This window comes from Hyperoodon ampullatus (genome assembly GCF_949752795.1).
Source record: "Hyperoodon ampullatus genome assembly, chromosome: 11".
NCBI classification, from domain to species: domain Eukaryota; kingdom Metazoa; phylum Chordata; class Mammalia; order Artiodactyla; family Ziphiidae; genus Hyperoodon; species Hyperoodon ampullatus.
Genome location: NC_136924.1, coordinates 95,320,954 through 95,339,627, shown reverse-complemented (window position 1 = coordinate 95,339,627; position 18,674 = coordinate 95,320,954). Strand labels below are relative to the sequence as shown.

The 18,674-nt window shown below is 40.6% G+C and overlaps 1 protein-coding gene across 1 annotated transcript in view; it reads left to right on the top strand.

Moving 5' to 3' along the window:
* A2ML1 (alpha-2-macroglobulin like 1) overlaps nt 1-15,106 on the top strand; it is a 42,501-nt gene extending 27,395 nt beyond the window's left edge. The window contains exons 25-36 of the mRNA XM_079714499.1: nt 18-99; nt 459-615; nt 3,420-3,494; nt 3,676-3,838; nt 5,427-5,641; nt 8,245-8,460; nt 8,843-8,970; nt 9,158-9,248; nt 9,552-9,620; nt 13,723-13,825; nt 14,259-14,300; nt 14,821-15,106. Of these exons, the coding sequence (XP_079570625.1) occupies nt 18-99; nt 459-615; nt 3,420-3,494; nt 3,676-3,838; nt 5,427-5,641; nt 8,245-8,460; nt 8,843-8,970; nt 9,158-9,248; nt 9,552-9,620; nt 13,723-13,825; nt 14,259-14,299 (1,340 nt within the window). The 3' untranslated portion in view covers nt 14,300; nt 14,821-15,106. The remainder of the gene's footprint in view (nt 1-17; nt 100-458; nt 616-3,419; nt 3,495-3,675; nt 3,839-5,426; nt 5,642-8,244; nt 8,461-8,842; nt 8,971-9,157; nt 9,249-9,551; nt 9,621-13,722; nt 13,826-14,258; nt 14,301-14,820) is intronic.
* Nucleotides 15,107-18,674: the final 3,568 nt, after the last annotated feature.

Below are 18,674 nucleotides of genomic sequence, written 5' to 3'. Positions count from 1 at the left end.
CACATCTGTCTTCCCAGGGTACCAGAGGGAGCTGATGTACAAACACAGCAACGGCTCCTACAGTGCCTTTGGGGAGCAGGATGAAAATGGAAACACATGGTAATGTTGCCCAGTTCCCCATGAGTTCTGTACCCCAGAGCATAATTCCTGAACCCTCTGGAATTATTCCTCTACCTCTCCCCTTAACCCCATTCCTTCTTGCTTTCTATCCTCTACCACTTTAATACTGTTTATTTCAGCTTCATGTATGGTCAAGCCCCTCACTCTTCTCTCTGACCTTATACCTCCCAGTTCTTGCCCCCATGAATGCCAATTAATGCCTCCCTTTTCCAAGCTTCCTATGGCATTATGTTTCCTCAACTCCCCTTCTGGGACCATTCAACAGAATAAATTGTAGAACTATTGCACCATCCCCTGGAAATCCACCCTTATGCCACATTTCCCTTTCACCCATACAGGCTGACTGCCTTTGTCACAAAATGCTTGGGCCAGGCTCAGAGATTCATCTTCATTGATGAGATGAACATCCAGGATGCTCTCAGGTGGATGGCGGGAAACCAGCTCTCCAATGGCTGCTATGCCAACATGGGAGAGCTCTTTCACACAACTATGAAGGTGCGGACCTGCCCAGGGGCCCACAGCCCACTACTGTGTCTGGGAGGAACTTGTACCTCTGAGTGAGCAGAATCAAGAGAGCACCGGCCTAAGAGTCAGTTCTTCAGGTCTCAGGCCTGGCTCTGGGTAACCTTGGTCAATATTCTTAACCAGTCTGAGCATTCAGCTTCCACATCTGTAAAATGAGAATATGTACTAGAATATGGTTCTCAAAGTATGGTCCCCAGATCAGCAACATCGGCACCACCTGAGAACTTGTTTGAAATGCAAATTCCAGGGACTTCCCTGGTGGTCCAAGTGTTTAAGACTTCGCCTTCCAGTGCAGCGGGTATGGGTTCTATCCCTGGTCAGGGATCTAAGATCCCACATGCCTTGCGGCTAAAAAAGCAAAACATAAAACAGAAGCAATATTGTAACAAATTCAATAAAGACTTTAAAAATCTTTTTTAAAAAATCAAAAAAATCTTAAAAAAAAAAAAAATACAAATTCCAGCTCTCACCCCAGACCTACTCTGAGGAACTCTGAGAGTAAGGGCAGCAGTTGTGTTTTAACAAGCCCTCTGGGTGACCCTGATACTTGCTAAAGTTTGAGAACCACTGGACTAGAAGATCTCTGAGCCTTTTACTATTTCCCTAAGTCTGAAGTAAAGCCGTTTCCTCTGGTGGGGACTCCTAGACAGCCCAGTGTCTTTTGTAAGGGGTTTACTCTCTGGCAGGCACTAAGTACTCTATCTGATATTCATATTTAATGTTTACGACAAATCAACATGCTAAGCACTGGCATATCATTATTAATTCCATTTTACAGATGAAGAAACTAGGTGCAGGGGTTAAGTAAATTGCCTGAGGTGAATGCTAGTGGGCGGCAGGACTGTAATTTGAACCACAGCACTTGGATTCCAGGGGCACTGTTCTCGCCCATTCACTGCACTGCCTGACCTTTCCCAACACAGCAAGGTGTCAGGGTGCGGGCAGCTTGTTCAATTCAGAGCAGACCGAGTGAGAGAAAGACTGTACCAACTTTCCTAGAGGAATCATTATTGCTATTCCAGGACCTAGATTAAAAATCTTGAGTGCCGGGACTTCCCTGGAGGTCCAGTGGTTAGGACTCTGCTCTTCCACTGCAGGGGGCATGGGTTCAATCCCTGGTCTGGGAACTAAGATCCTGCATGCCGTGCGTTGCAGCCGAAAAAAAAAAAAAACAATTAAAAAAAAATCTTGAGCATTGAAAACCAAATCTCTATATGATTCATTAGTGTTCCTTATGCAGGATCTTCCCAGTGTCCCCCATATGGAGGAGTAGTACAAGCCAGGACGTGACTAGAACAAGATCTTAGAGGTTTCTCTTCCTCCTGTCTTACCAGAGCCAGCCAGTCTCTCAAGAAACCCATCATTTATGTTGTCAAGCTTGGTGGCTCGGTCCTTACCGGGAGCTCCAGAGTTAAACCCACTGGGTTCAAATCCCAGTCCTTCAGCTTATTAGTTGTGTATTTTTTAATATAAATTTATTTATTTTATTTTGTTGGCTGCTTTGGGTCTTTGTTGCTGCGCTCAGGCTTAATTGTGGCGAGCGGGGGCTACTCTTCGTTGTGGTGCACAGGCTTCTCACTGCGGTGGCTTCTCTTGTTGCAGAGCACAGGCTCTAGGCGTGCGGGCTCTAGAGTGCAGGCTCAGTAGTTGTGGTGCACGGGCTTAGTTGCTCTGCGACACGTGGGATCTTCCCGGACTAGGAATTGAACCCGTGTCCCCTGCATTGGCAGGCAGATTCTTAACCACTGTGCCACCAGGGAAGCCCACAGTTGTGTATTCTTGAACAAGCTATTTAACCATGTTAAGTGTTTGTACTCTTATCTATAGAACAAAGATAGTAATTTAGATTACATATATATATTTTTAAATTTGCTAATATCCTTCTGTGAAAGGCATTAATCAAGGAAGGTGTTACTGGGCTTCCCTGGTGGCGCAGTGGTTGAGAGTCTGCCTGCCGATGCAGGGGACACAGGTTCGTGCCCCGGTCCGGGAAGATCCCACATGCCACGGAGCAGCTGGGCCCGCGAGCCATGGCCGCTGAGCCTGCGCGTCCGGAGCCTGTGCTCCGCAACGGGAGAGGCCACAGCAGTGAGAGGCCCGCGTACCGCAAAAAAAAAAAAAAAAAAAGGAAGGTGTTACCTATTCTCCCCTGGAGAAGAAGCTGGGCTTTATGCCACTTGAGGGGAACGTCCATTTGGGGGAAGCTCAGATTCAGTAAAAAAATCTGAGAATAAGAGATTTTCTCCTTATCCCCCCCCGACCCCATTTTTTTAAACCTGTTATCCTTCCTAACACCTTATCTTGGGTTTCCTAAATACCCACTCAGAGCTGAAGACCTCATGTTACTTCTTGCAGGTTACCGTATAAGGCTGTGCAGTTATTGGAGTCCAGCCAGTTCTCCCCTCCACTGTGTGTCCTGGAGGCTTGGGGCTGCGGTCAGCCTGTGGAAAGGAGCACTTTTTTTTAAAAAAATATTTATTTATTTATTTGCCTGTGCCAGGTCTTAGTTACGGCACTCAGGATCTTTGTTGCCGCGTGCGGCATCTTTAGTTGAGGCATGAGGGATCCAGTTCCCTGATCAGGGATGGAACCCGGGCCCTCTGCGTTGGGAGCTCGGAGTCTTAACCACTGGACCACCAGGGAAGTCCCAGGAGCGCTTTTTAAAAAATAATAATAATAATTCATCCGTTCAGAGGGGACACCTTTTTGCAATGTGCATGCAATTCTTCATGTGCTGGCTGCTGCCCTGACTTCCTGTCTCCGTTTCCATCCAGGGTGGAGTTGATGACAAGGTCTCCTTGACTGCCTACATCACGGCTGCGTTGCTGGAGATGGGAAAGACCGTAGATGTGAGTTTCTCTAGCTCCTCCCCTTGACACTCTCCTGATCATGCCTGTTTCCTAGAGAAAGTCACCTATTTTTGTCCCTAGCCAGCCTTTTAAACTCAAAAGAGAATATGATGATTTCCTTATCACTGCCCCTTTTAAAAGGAATGCCTTATAAATTCAGTTCTTCATCTTCACTTTTTAGAACCCGATGGTGAGTCAGGGTCTGCAGTGTCTCAAGCCTTCCGTCTCCTCCACCACCAACCCCTACACACAGGCCCTACTAGCTTATACTTTCACTCTGGCTGGGGATATGGACGTCAGAAACATTCTTCTTGAAAAGCTAGATCAACAGGCTATCATCTCAGGTATGTTGGCCATGTTAGGAATTTTTTGCTTTCTTGTTTTTATTTTATTTATTTATTTTTGGCCATGCTATGTGGCTTGCGGGATTGAACCTGGGCCCACCACAGTGAAAACGCTGAGTCCTAACCACTGGACCGCCAGGGAAATCCCAGGAGTTTTTTGAAATTGTGAAAATATGTGAAAAATTTCTCTAGTCTCCATAGTCCCACATATATTCAATTCTAGGATTCATTTTAGTAAAAGTTAAGTCATAAAATCGTTGTTAACAGTTTTGCGGGAAAGCCCCTGAAAGTCCTCAAAGGCATGTTATATTTTTAATATGAAGAGAAAATAGATGGTAGAAGCTAGTCAGAAAACGTATTGGCGTTGGAGAACCACCCTTTCGTAGATATTTAACAATTCTTTGGTGTAAAATCATGGAGTTTGATGGGGTACGACTTGAACTTGGATATTTCTCAAGGTCCTTTTCAAACTTTTGGATGTATTTAGAATAATATTTGATATTCTGGGAATTCCCTGGCGGTCCAGGGGTTAGGACTCGGCGCTTTCATTGCTGAGGGCAGAGGTTCAGTCTCCAGCCGGAGAACTAAGATCCCGCAAGTGACGTGGTGTGGCCAAAAAAAAATTCGATATTCTAACAGATCTTGTAAATACAATATTAATGAATTTTATTTACCTAGCTGTTTATTTAAAATTATACTTCCAGGCAGAAACTTAATCTCAGCTTTCATTTATACGATTGTCATTGTCAAGTTGTCCTCTCATATGGGCTCTGGGTAGTTTTTTGGCCTGTGTATAAGCAACTCTAGTCGTGGAATGGGGATCTCAGACAGTGGGTGGAGTTATATCTGCTCAGGTGTATATTAGTTTAATGTGATTAACTCTTCTCCATTACCTTGCATTTCAGGCTCACATGTTTTCTTTTGTTCTTCCACTTAGATTGCTTCCTGTGGGCTATGTATTTATTTTCTCTAACCTTATATTTAGTTAGACTTCTAGCTTCCACTCTTCTCATTTCTACTTGCTGTTCTTTGTCTTCAAGTTACCTGCCATTGTGGCTGTCATAGAGTCGGGATTTGGTCTCATATTTTATTTGCTCGCCCTCATTAGCGTTTCTTCTATGGTTTCTCAGAGTTCTTATGCATGTTCTGCCATTTTTATTCTTCTTAAAATGTTAGACCTTTGATTAAGGAAAATAAATGCTGAAAATTAATAAAATTTTGTAAGCCAAAAAAAAAAAAAGACCCCAAACACATAAAATTCTTAAAAGAAGTTTCTACTTACATATCCCCATTAACATAAGAATTTATAAATTAACAAGGGAGGTTTTGATATCATTGCTGGAGGCATTTATTGATGCTCCCAGGTTTACCCTGGGGAATTATGTGTGGGTGTACACACACACACAGACACACATCCTTGCATATACATTGTGGCCAATAAATCAGAAGATTTGAGAAATCTTTTTTTCTAACTCACAATTAATTTTTGGTTGGTACTTTCTCTGATTTAAGGTGTAGCATTTACAAAGTAAATATGGGAAAGTCATTTCCTTCTAAGACTTTCCTAATTATGTGTTTTTCTCCATAGGAACGTCCATTCACTGGAGCCACAAACCTACTCCATCATCGGATGCCAGCCCTTGGTCTGAGCCTGAGGCTGTAGATGTGGAACTTACGGCATATGTATTGTTGACCCGGCTTAGCAAAGCCGACTTGACTCCAAATGAGATAAACAAGGCCACTGGCATAGTGGCTTGGTTGACCAAGCAGCAAAATGCATATGGAGGGTTCTCTTCCACTCAGGTAAATAGCCTGCTCTCCTGCCACTTATCAGGTAGGATTAGATCCCATGTGGAGAGAGAGGAAAAACTATCGCCCTTGCCCTCTAGGTCCAGGGACTAATCATTCTATAGAAAGGGAGAAAATCATGCAAAAAATATATAGACGGGTTCATAAAATTAGGTCATTTGAGCACATAAATAGTACTATATGCATTTAAGTCTCTTTCTTTGTAGAGTATGAAACATCATGAGATCTATGTTCTATGTGAAAAAAGGACATGTATAATTATGGCTAGATTTACATAGTCACAAATTAGAAAGCCAATTATGGGGTCTGTAAGCTTTTGCAAGATTTTACGGGTATACCTCCTATTTCAGGTATTGGAAAGCTGGTAAGATATAGTCTTTAAAAAGTTTACAATCTAGAAAGAAAACTAGGAAAAGTTGTGTATATTACATAGCAGGATCTGGTTACAGAACAAAGATACAAAAGGTACAAAATATTGAATTTCAAGAGGGAGAGAGACCTCATATCAGCTTGAGAGATAAGAAAAGTCTTCACAGGGGAATGGCATTTGAGGGAGATCTAAAGGGACATGTGAAAATTTTAGGCAACTATTGAAAGGAAGGGGGAATAGTCTGAGTAGAGACACCCATTTGCAAAACCGTAGAATGGCTGTTGGGAAAACTGGTTTAGCTGAAGCATAAAGGGACTTAGTTGAAAAGGTAGGGTAGCTTCATATTATGAAGGGCCTTGCATGTCAGACTCAGTTTCTGCCTAATTCTGAGGAGCCATTAATTTTTTTAAACTTTGTTTCAGAAAGATTAATCTGTCCCTTGGACATGGGATGGTTTAGAGGAGAGAGACACTGGATTTGAAGAGATCAGGAGACTATTTCATTTGTCTAGGTTAGGGGTAAAGAGAAATCAAATTGGTGGGGTGGCAGTAGGGAAAAGAGGAGGTAGAATTGTGTGATAAATTCAAATAATGTCATAAAAATCATCTTTGATGATCACAAAGAGAATAGCCATTAATTCATTTGTTCTGTAAATAGTATTAAATCCCTACTCTTTCCACATCACTGATGATACAGAGGTAAACAAGAAAACACATTTTTTGTTCTCATAGTGATTATAGTATGACTTGTTGAAATTAGGGCCAGTTTCACTGAGGATGTAACGTGTAAAGTAGACCTGGAAGAATGAACAGATTTTAATAGATGAAGTGTCTGGTGTAGATGTTAAGAGATGATGTTAAGACCTTGCATATGGTAATGACTTAATTGGAATTTTAAAAAGTTATATGGTACTATGTTTCCTTATTTCAGGGAAATTCTTGGCCAAAGATCAGGAAGGATTTCCTTCTCCTTGCTGAGCCCTAAATAATTATATAATTTTAGAAAGCAGAGGATGGAATGTTTAGAATTCTCAGTGACAGGTATATGCCAGAGTTGCTTTTCAATAAAATCCTTGGCTATTACAAGAAGTCACATATCATCCACTTTGGTTTTTAGGTGATGGTGAGGTCCCATTCCTTGAATTGTCTCCACATGTCCAAGGAATAAAGCCTTCCTGGGCTCCAGGTCACAGAGCACAGACAAAAAGTTGTTTGTAGAGGGCCAAGCTGCACAGATATAACTTGTTCACAGCTTCCCCTGGGTTGATACCTGTCTTCCTATCTTTATATGACAGTGTGATGTCTAAATATGACTGTTCTTTTTTGTTTGGGATAGGGAGAAGTGGGGTTCCTTTATTCTGCAGTAGATATTTGACAAAGTTTTGAGCATACAGAAATTCTCATAACACAGAGTGAGATCTGACAATTTTGCAGAATATCTCATTCTTTTTTTCTTTCCTCCAGTTGTAATTTATATAAATCATGTTTTCAGAAAGGAAAGGCTCACACTTTTTACGTGATGCCATGCTCTTTTAGAAACAGTTTATCTGTCTTTTTCCCAGATGAAGAAAAGATTGTCACATGTCATAATAGCTAAGAAGCTTTGTCCTTCAAGGAGGGGTTTTCCAAGGATCCCCTGATACCCTGTGCCACAGAAGATCATTATGCAATTAAATAACTTTGAAGAGCATGCAATTTTTAGGGTTATCAAGTGACTGCTGTTTCTTCCCCAAATAAGGAAATTGTAAAATATATATTGAGCAGTGATCCACTCACTTCTTTATTTTTTTAGTTTTTTTTACCAATTAAAAAAGAATTGGAGTATAGTTGCTTTACAATGTTGCATTAGTTTCTGCTGTACAGCAAAGTGAATCAGTTATACGTATAGATATGTATACTCTTTTTTGGATTTCCTTCGATCCACTTACTTCTAACAATAGCCCGTTCTGAAGCTAGGTTTCATTGCTGAATATAAATATATGAAATTAGCCTAATGACCCATGAATGTTCAAGAATGACTTGATGGTGATTTTCTATGCAGGTAAGATATTATGATTTCTATGTCAGCTTCCCCAGCATTGGTGAATGTGGTTCTTAGATACTTAGAGGAGGTATCATCCAAGCTAGCGAACAACAATCAGGTGTGTAGGTTACAGGGTTGTTGGAGGTTAGTTCCAATGGCCCACAAAACAGTAAGCATATGCCTGATGCCTGACTGTTTTCCTCAGGATACTGTAGTTGCTCTCCAAGCTCTTGCCAAGTACGCCACTATTGTCTATGCGCCGTCTGAGGAAGTCAACCTGGCTGTAAAATCTGCTCAGAATTTCCAGCACACTTTCAACGTTCAAGCTGCCAACCGGTTGGTGCTTCAGCAGAAGACTCTGCCCGATTTCCCCGGAGTGTACACCTTGGAGACTTCAGGCAAGGGCTGTGTCTCTGTGCAGGTAAGCAGGGCTCCAGGAGGACTAGTGTGCGTTGGGAAGGAGAGTCTGAGGACATCTCTGCCTCTAGTAGAACTTTCTCTCATCTACCTTATTTGCAAGGAAAGTCGTTCGAACCGTACCCTCTTTTTATTTTTTATTTCTTTTTTATTGGAGTAAAGTTGCTTTACAATGTTGTGTTACTTCCTGCTGTACAGCAAAGTGAATCAGCCACATGTACACATCTATCCCCTCTTCCTTGGATTTCCTTCCCATTTAGGTCATCACAGAGCACTGAGTAGTGTTTCCTGTGCTGTACAGTCAGTTCTCATTAGTTATCTATCAAACAGAACAAGCTTTAAAATCCTTCCCAACTCTGATCTGGTTATCTGTTTCCTCCAACTAGGTGGTGCTGAGATATAATATTCCCCTTCCTCAAAGTGTGGATGCCTTTAGTCTTAGTGTGGACATAACAAAAGCTCGGTGTGAGCCAAGTATTTCACCTCGATCCTTGGCTCTGACCATCCGTACCAGGTGAGGACAGCGGAGGTGCGGTGGGGGGCACCTAGTCCGTGGAAGCTGAGCTGGAGAGAGTGAGAGAGAGAGAGAGAGAGAGAGAGAGAGAGAGAGAGTACGTGTGTGTGTGTGTGTGTGGCAGATGCACAGTGTGCCAAGAGGGAAGATAATGGACTCACACAGGTTTTCTTCTTTCTGCCCTCAGTTATGTGGGGAGTCGCAGCTCTTCCAATATGGTTATTGTGGAAGTAAAGATGCTTTCCGGGTTCAGTCCAATGGAAGGCACCAATCAGTTAGTAAGTTGCTTCTGTTTTCTATCTCTGAAGGGGGCTTATTATTATAGCTTTTAATTATCATTAAAAAGCTGGTGAAATGGGCATCATGGTTTATACATACAACTCATGATTTTATTATCTAAATGGGCTACAAAGGTGCACCGGATATATGATGTGGAACCTGTTATAGTCTTGGTTCCTTTTTCTTACCTTTTCCACAGTATATATTGTTTCTGCAACCATGGCAGAGTTTTGGAAGATTACTCTAGGGGATAGGGAAGGCTCTGGCTCTCAGTCTCCTTTTTTTTCTCCTTTCTTATTCAGCTTCTCCAGCAACCACTGGTGAAGAAGGTTGAATCTGGACCTGACACAGTCAACATCTACTTGGAAAAGGTAGGGATCAGGAACCTAACCAAAGAACTTGATCACTTATGTGTCTTTTCAACTTCCCTTCTAATGTACATATACTACTGTCACATACACGAGGACGAGGAACCTGGGAGATGGAGTTCACAACCACAAGATGAACTCTACTGGTGTACTATAAAATACCCCTTTGCATCTCCAGGACAGCACTATCTAACAGATACAAAATGGGAGCCATCTGTGTTATTTAAAAATTTCTAGTAGCCACATTTAAAAAATTAAAGAGAAACAGATAAAATTAATTTAATTATATATTTTATTCAATTTTATATACCCAAAATGTTTTTTTATTTCACCATGTAATTAATATACAAAAGTGTGAATGAGGTATCTACATTTTTTTTTTCTTACTACATCTTTGAAATCCAGTACGTGTTTTACACTGACAGCACATCTCACTTCTGACTGGCTACATTTCAAGTGCTTAATACCCACATGCAACATGACAGCTCTGGAGAATAACAGAGTGGTTAATAGCTGAGGCTCTGATGCCAGAGTGCTTGGGTTAAAATCCTGTTTCTAACATTGGCTGCAATTGTTGAATGATTGTTTCCTCATCTGTAGAATGAGGGTGGGTAGTGGTAAAAATAGTTACCTATCTCATAGAGTGGTTGAAAGATTTAAGTGATTTAAGACATGAAAAAATATTTGGAATTGTACCTGGTATGGAGTAAACCCTCAATAAACATTAGCAATTATTATTATTATTTTATAATGTAATGTTAATGTTAATTAATTTTCATTAGACATTGTATGTAACTTTTCATTTCAACCAAATAAGGAGTTCTCAAGGACTAGCAGTATTCTAAAAACTGTTACGATGCTTATTTCATCATACTCTATTTAGCACAAGGAAGAAAGGTGGCATTATTATATAACTGACAGACAAGACTATCTCCAATTAAAATTTACTGTTGTTAGTAATGTTTTCTGCTCCCACACCAACTAATTCATCTAACTGTGGTTTATCTGCCAGGGGGTGGTTCTTTAGGGTAAGTCCTGTATAGTTTCTTTTGAGACAACTCTGGCTAGTGTATCGGGAAAAACCCTGAAATCATGATATTGTAGTTGTTTAAACATTTTGCAAAGTTTATGATGCTTTCATACACACCTTCTTTGAGTCTCACACGGCACCCCTCCTTCTATGTAAGGAGGCTGAGGCTGAATTGATAGAGTGAGTGTGCTTGTCAAGTCATCCTGTTTGTCAGTGTTCAAGCTGGGAGTAGCACCTGGGGATTCTAATTTCCATGACACCATTCCTGAGACTGCAATGGCAGGCCGGTCAGTGTATCCAGCCAGCTTTGTCAGCTTCTAATCTGAGACATCAAGTCTAATGGTCTAAAAGCCAATCGTCATGATTATATCTGTGACTATTTCCTTTTCCTATGTATCTTCTCCCCTTTTCTCTTGATCAGCATCACCAGAGGACACTCTGATTCACATTTAACAAGTTATTCTTGGTTTTATTCCTCTTCTCTGTTGTTTTTTGTTATTTGCTTGCTTGGTTTGGGAGGTCTGTTTCATTAATTTCTTCATTATTTCTTTTCTTTATTTTGGGCTGAAGGGAAGGGGAAAGGACATTTTTTGTTATTCTTTGTCTAACTTCTTAAGTTGAATGCCGATTTGTTTATTTTTAGTCTTTCTTATTTTCTGATGAATATGAACTATAAATTTCCCTCTAAGTATACTCTGTCTTTGTCCCACAATTTTTGACAAGCATTGTTTTTATTACCATTTAGTTCTATATCTTAATTTTTGGGGAAATTCATAGGATATTTAAAGCCATCTTTTTGTTACTAATTTCTAATTTTATTGCATTATGGTCTGAGATCATGATAGTGAGCCTCTGAAATTCATAGAAGTTTCTTTTGTGACCTAATATATGATCTTTTTTGGAAATATTCATTGTGTGCTCCAAAAGAATGTCCATTCCCTTTCTTTTGGGTATGGATTTGATCTAGATCTAAAAGTCCAAGACGATTATTTCTGTTGTTCATGTCTTTGTTATCTCTGCTTATTTTTCTGCTCAATCTATCAGTTTTGGAAAAGGGCTTGTTAGAATTTCTAATTACAATTATTGATTTGTCCTTTACCCATTTATCTATGCAATTCTGTCAGTTGTTTCTTGATATATTTTTCAACTATATAATTAGGTATGTATATGTTATAAACATATCTTTTTCAGTTTTCCTTTTATTAGTATACACTGTGCTTCTTTTACACTAACTATATGTGTGTGTGTGTGTATATATATATATATATATATTTCTCTACTTTAGATTTCTACGTACACATGCACTTTTTTTTTTTTTTTTTTTTTTGCCTTAGATTCTATTTGGTCAGATATTAAGGCTGCTATCCCAGCTTTCTTTTGGTTTATATTAGTCATTTACTTTACATCTTTATGGTAACTAAATGTTCAACGAGAACAGTGGTTCTGAAGATTTTTTTCCAGGACCCCTCTCTACTCGTAAATGACCTCAAAGAGCTTGTGGTGACGTGGGTTACATCTATTGACATTTAACTTATTAGAAATTAAAACTGAGAAAAATATTAAAATATTTATTGTCATTTAGAAACAACAAAAATAAACTCACTACATTTTAATATAACATTTTATGAAAAATGTATTTCCCAAAACAAACAAAATAAGAATAGCAGATTGTTTTATGTTTTTGCTTTAATATTTAGCTTAATCAAAGAGAGTGAAATTCTCCCGTCTGCTTCTGCATTCAATCTGTTGCAATATCACACATCAGGTAGCCCCCTTACACTAGTATAGTGAAAGAGAATGAGAGTGAAAAAGGCAAATAATGTCTTAGTATTATTCCAAAAAGAATTCTGATCTCACAGGCTGCCAGATACAGTCTTAAGGATCCCTGAGAGTTCCTGGACCATGCTTTTAGAAGCACTATATCTAAAGAAATCTCTTTGGAAATATCTTCCAATTAGGTGTTTCTAACTTCCTATCTAAATTTACAACATAGGGACTTCCCTGGCAGTCCAGTGGTTAGGACTCCACTGCTCCACTGCAGGGGTCACAGCTTTGATCCCTGGTTGGGAAACTAAGATCCTGCAAGCCACGCTGTGCAGCAAAAATAAAAAAGTAAATAAATACATAAATTTACAACATAAATCTTATTTTCTTTTTATATTAGATTAATTTATGCAATTGTTTTGAACTCTCCATTTATTCACTTATTCAACAAATACTTATTGAGCCACCAATATATGCCAGATACTCTTCGACGTGATAGAGATGCAGCAGTAAAAACAGTAGACATGACCCCTGCCTTCATGTGTTTGATATTCTAATGGAGAGACAAGCAATATGCAAATTTTAAAAGTACACATATATGTGCGCACACACACACACACGCATATTCAGGAATAATTTTAGTAGTAATCAGTACTATGCAGGAGTGTGGTGGGGGTAGGCCAGGATGTGATTGTTTTAAAGTAACGCCATCAGGGGACTTCCCTGACGGCCCAGTGGTTAAGACTCTGCCTTCCAGTGCAGGGGGTGCGGGTTCCATCCCTGGTCGGGGGAGCTAAGATCCAACATGCCATGGCCAAAAAACCAAAACAGAAATAAACCCAGAAGCAATATTGTAACAAATTCAATAAAGACTTTAAAACTGGTCCATGTCAAAAAAATCTTAAAAACATAAATAGATAAAGTAAGGTGGTCAGGAAAGGCCTCTCTGAGGAGACGTCATTTGATCAGAGACCTGAATGAAGAGAGAAAGGCGATCGGGAACATACAGGTGTTGGAGTGAAGTGGAAGCCTCCATTCCTTTGGCCACTTCACTTAATTTAGTGGAGGAGCCACGGGTTAGAGTAGACCAGGAACAGACCCATTTTACAGAAGGACCAGGAAGCGGTAAGATGCTAAGAAGAAAAAGCCAGGAAGACAGCAGGAGGCAATATTAGGAGGAGTGGCATAGAGTGGAGGTAGGAGGGCTTCAGGAAATCTGTGTGAAGACAGCAAGAGTCTTTTAACCTCCACCTGACAGAGATGGTATTTTCACTTTTGTTTTAATGTGATGTTTGTCTGTCTTCCCCACAGCTTATTAAGGAGACTCAGACCTATACCTTCACCATCAGCCAAAGCCTGTTGGTCACCAACCTCAAACCAGCAACCATCAAAGTCTATGACTACTACCTACCAGGTGATGGCCAAGATTTATCTGCATCTTGCAACATACTTCTACTTCATTCTTCATGATATCTTTCTTAATTTTACAGATACTCCTTTCCAAGCCAAGTGCACATAATTATATTATCTGATCTCCTAAAGCATTTTAATTCAATTATATGCCACTTAAAAAAGTCTTCTGCACTAGACATATTTTATACAACGTGGTCCATAGACTGAAAGAACGATGTTCTCTAAAGACTAACTATTCTTAATATTTTTGCTGCAATGACTAATTTACTACAAGTGTGCAAATATTAGTCACTGGAAACTTGCTGTAATTCTGAATGTGCTCATAACCTGTAGAAATCTTTTGAAGAGGGTTAAAGCAGTAACTTTTATGTAGTATTTTCTCTCTGAATGTATTAGGCCTGCAATATAATAATATATGTCATTTAATTTTACAGATGAACAGGCAACAATTCAATATTCGGATCCCTGTGAATGAGGTAAGCCCAGAAGAAAGAAGGCTGGGCTTTTGGGTTAGGGTGGCAGTATTCAGAAGTTAAGGAGACGTTCTTCTGAGTTAAGGGTATTATCTTTTGGAAGCTTATTTTTGATAAAGTGGACTTTCCTTTTTTGTCCTGAACTCTTTTATTAAAAAAACCTGAGGTATAGTTGTTGTACAATATGTCCTAAACTCTTGAAGAGAGAATAATCATCTCCATAGTTCACATCAGAAAAAGTTAATAGTGGCATTTGTGTGAGGGGTTCTATGTGATTTTTAAAAACAGTATTTTCTTTTTTTGGCTAAAAATTTTCCTAATTATTACATTATATATCTTTTTATATAAAAATACTAAGACAAAAGTAAAGATTACCTGATTCTACTTCCCTGAGATAATACTCTAATAATCCCATCGTGTGTTTTGTGAGATTTTTTTTTTTCTAGTCAGGAAAAAACTCCTCTATAATTGTGAAGACTTTCTGTGTATCATAATGTCTTCTGTCTTTGTTTTTTCCCTCCAGGGTAGAAGATGGAAAGAGACTAAATGAATTCTCCACGACATTACTGGACAGCATTCTTCAGTCTCTTAAAGCAGAACCCGTTCGATCAAACAATTTGGTTTCCCTTGTTAAAAAACAAAATGCAGGACTTCCCTGGCAGTCCAGTGGTTAAGACTCCACGCTTCCACTGCAGGGGGTTTGTGTTCAATCCCTGGTCATGGAAATAAGATCCCACATGCTACGTGGTATGGCCAAAAAATTTAAAAAAAAAAAAAAGCAACCAAATAAAATTGAAGATTGAATGGCCTCTATTAGGTGATTTATGAATTGAGCAGCATTTCGTCTAGCAACCAGAAGGGTGCTCCAAGGGGTTGTACAAAATTGAAGATTTTTATATAAACAAGGGTAGGGCAAAGGAGCTATTAGCAAAAGAAAAGAAAGACTTTTTTTTAGGCCACGACATCTTTTTTGGGGGACTGAGGGGGAGGGAATGGCAAGGGTTTTACGGCATAGATTGCCTCTTCTTCCTCTGGGGGATGGAGAAGGCCCACGTGGCAGATGACCTTGTTGGTGCTGACTGGAAAACTCCAGACTAGTTGATTAGGATTACATTCCTGGGGAAGGTGGAAATGGCAGTTAGGTCAGGTATTAAATCTAGGTTTGGTATCAGGGGCTTTAGCACAAGTGACACCATTTTGGGCCTGTGGTTTTTCTCTTTAACACTCTGATTGACTAGTGAGTGGGTAACAGATGGGTAGGCCTGAACCTCAGCTACTTTCTACGACTTCACAGATGCACAGGTGCCGGAATAAAGGGCTGGGGAGGATGGGCTAGGAATCATCACACAAAGGAGGAATTATATGGGAAAGCTCCTTGGGGTAGGGTCATTGGTTTAACCATTCTGTTGAGCCATTTAGGAGACTCTCCAGAGAGGAGATGGTGGTAGAAGGTGTTCCAGGGAAGATAAAAATGTCTTCCTGGAGGTTAAATCTAAGGGAAGATGTAATTTAGGTCTTTGGGAATAGACTAAAAAGATTTTTTTCTTTTCTTTGAAAAGAAAATCTGTGTGCTCGACTCTGTGCATATTTCTGTGGTTACCAAAGGTTCTGTTTAAAGATATGGTTATTCTTTAACAAAAACTCACGACTTGGCTTCTTCCTTAAACCTTTTGACCCAGACTTCGCAAAGAATCGAGTCAAGTATTCAGAGAGAGGTCCAAAGAGAATCCTAATTAAGGGGCTGTGTTCAGCCAGTCTGTCACTGCCGGGCAAGCAGTGATTGATAACAAGAAAAGTGGCTGGCCACAATTCCCTATCATCTCTACTTTTCTCCGGCCTGATCCCCCCAGCCTTTTCCCACTTGGGATACCTATCATGGTGTAAACTCTTCCTTGGGGCAATGTTTTTGTTTTGGAAACAAGTTTGGAGGCAATGGGGTGGGGGTTGGGGAGCGAATAGTGATACTTAAACAGAGTCGATTCTCTAGGTAATTACACCCTTTGACCTTGGATGTCCACACACTGATCTTGCTCCTCTTAGATCAGAAACTCTGACCAAAAGAGTCAGGGAAAAGTAAGTCCATGATGTAGATATTTCCCTAAACCCAAGGCCACACTTGCATAAACTATTTGTTCCTGACCTCCTCCACCCTAGACTTTGCCTTGCTCCTCTTAGGAGTTCCCAAAGTGAGAGAAGATGGGGAACATACCCAAAGGAGGTCATCCCTAAGCCTGCCTTACCCTTCAGTATGATGGGAAGAGAACAGAGAACTCTAGAGAAAAGAGAGCAGTCATGAATGCTCCTCCCACACAGTGAAAGCCCCACCCCTCTGTACTTTTGGGTCTGTAGCTCCTGCCAAACCTTCCCATTTTTTTTGCAATGGAAGGAGGTGGTGGTCCTCAAGATTTAAGAAGTTATATCTGGCCAAAAAAACATATCAGATGATTACAAAAACTATTCTTGTGTCTTTGGGGTTGAAAGAATATCTTATGATTTAATATTATCAACTACACTGAAAAAAGGAATGTTCATGAGAAAATTTACATTCTTCAACTTACTGAAATATAAACGTTTGTGCATATTTGAGAAGCAAGGTGATTTTAAGGTTTAAGTAGTGTTTAGCATTAAAGTGACAGTGTTCTAATATTTATAGTTAAGTATTCAATACAGGCATTTATTATATGCCAGGTACTTTGCCAGGCCTGGGAATACAGAGATAAATAAAGTAAGGTTTCTGGGACTTCCCTGGTGGCACAGTGGTTAAGAATCTGCCTGCCAATGCAGGGGACATGGGTTCGAGCCCTGGTCCCGGAAGATCCCACGTGCCGTAGAGCAGCTAAACCTGCGAGCCACAACTACTGAGCCTGTGTGCCACAACTACTGAAGCCCGCGCGCCTAGAGCCCGTGCTCCGCAACAAGAGAAGCCACCGCAATGAGAAGCCCGCGCACCACAACGAAGAGTAGCCGCCGCTCGCCGCAACTAGAGAAAGCCCGCGCGCAACAACGAAGACCCAATGCAGCCAAAAATAAATAAATAAAATAAATAAATTTATTTTTTTAAAAAAGTAAGGTTTCTATCTTCAAGGAGCTCACAGACTATTGGAGTGAGAAAAAAAACCAAATCAACAGTCATGATATAGTGAGACAAAAAAATAATGATAGAAAAATGTACATAAAGCTATGGGAGTACCTAGGAGAGGCACCTTCCCAGACTGAGGCGGCGGGGTGATCAGAAAAGGCTTCTCCATGTTGGTCCCTGAGCTGGATGAGCGGCAACCAGAAAACAAGGGAGCAAGTTTGGGCAGAGTGAGCTATGTGCGAAAGGCCAAGCAGTGGAAGAAGGCTGGTATTTCCCCAGGGTAGTTCAATGTACTCCTGGATGATGATGATGATGATGATGTGTGTGTGTGTGTGTGTGTGTGTGTGTGTGTGTGTGTGTGCGCGCGTAAGTAGAGAGAAGTTAGGTCACGAATTGCTTTTTAGAAAGATTTTTCTAGGGACTTCCCTGGTGGTCCCGTGGTTAAGATTCTGCACTCTCAATGCGGGGGGCCCAGGCTTGATCCCTGGTCAGGGAACTAGATTCTGCATGCTGCAATTAAACGATCCCGTGTGCCGCAACTAAGACCCAGAGCAACCAAATAAATAAATATATTTTTTAAAAAAAGATCATTCTAGCAACAGAGTGAAGAATGGAGTAGAGAAGAGTAAAGCTGAAGTCCTCGAAAGCTGAAGTCCTGAAGTGCAGGAGGCACTGCAACAGTCCAAGTAAGAGCTGGTGGACTGGCAGTGGGGGTGAAGAGGAGGGGGCATGTTCAGAATTACTCACTGAGGAGACAGCCTCAGGAAGACACAGTGATATCAAAGACAAAATGCACCAGACAATTAAGCAGATGGTTTTATTCAGGCTGTTGCGATAGAGAACATGTTCATTAATGAAGAGCATCTCATGGAAAGGAAAAGGGATCTGAGGTTTTACAGAGGTAGGAAAACTTAAGGAGTCATGACTGGATCTTACTGGAGTCATGAGCAAGGGCGGACATGAGTCTTTTCATGGAATATATAAGAGCAGTGCGATCCTTTACAGTTAGCTGTTTTCCCTGACACAAAAGGTATGGGGGCTTGGAAAACAAAAGGATGGTGGGATTTCCTAACCAGCCGGTCTTCCAGGAGGGCAGGGCTCAGATAAAGCTCACTCCTGTCAATGACTGATTGTATGTAAAACAAGAGAGTCAGGGAAGAGTCTGGGAAACTGTCAGGATTCTAGACTGTGGGCTGTAGACTGTAAGAGAGGAAAATCTTTTCCCCTACCTACGTAGATTCAGTGACTGGGGCCTGAGAATTAAGTTGGCAAAAGACAGATTAACAGGAGAAAAGGCT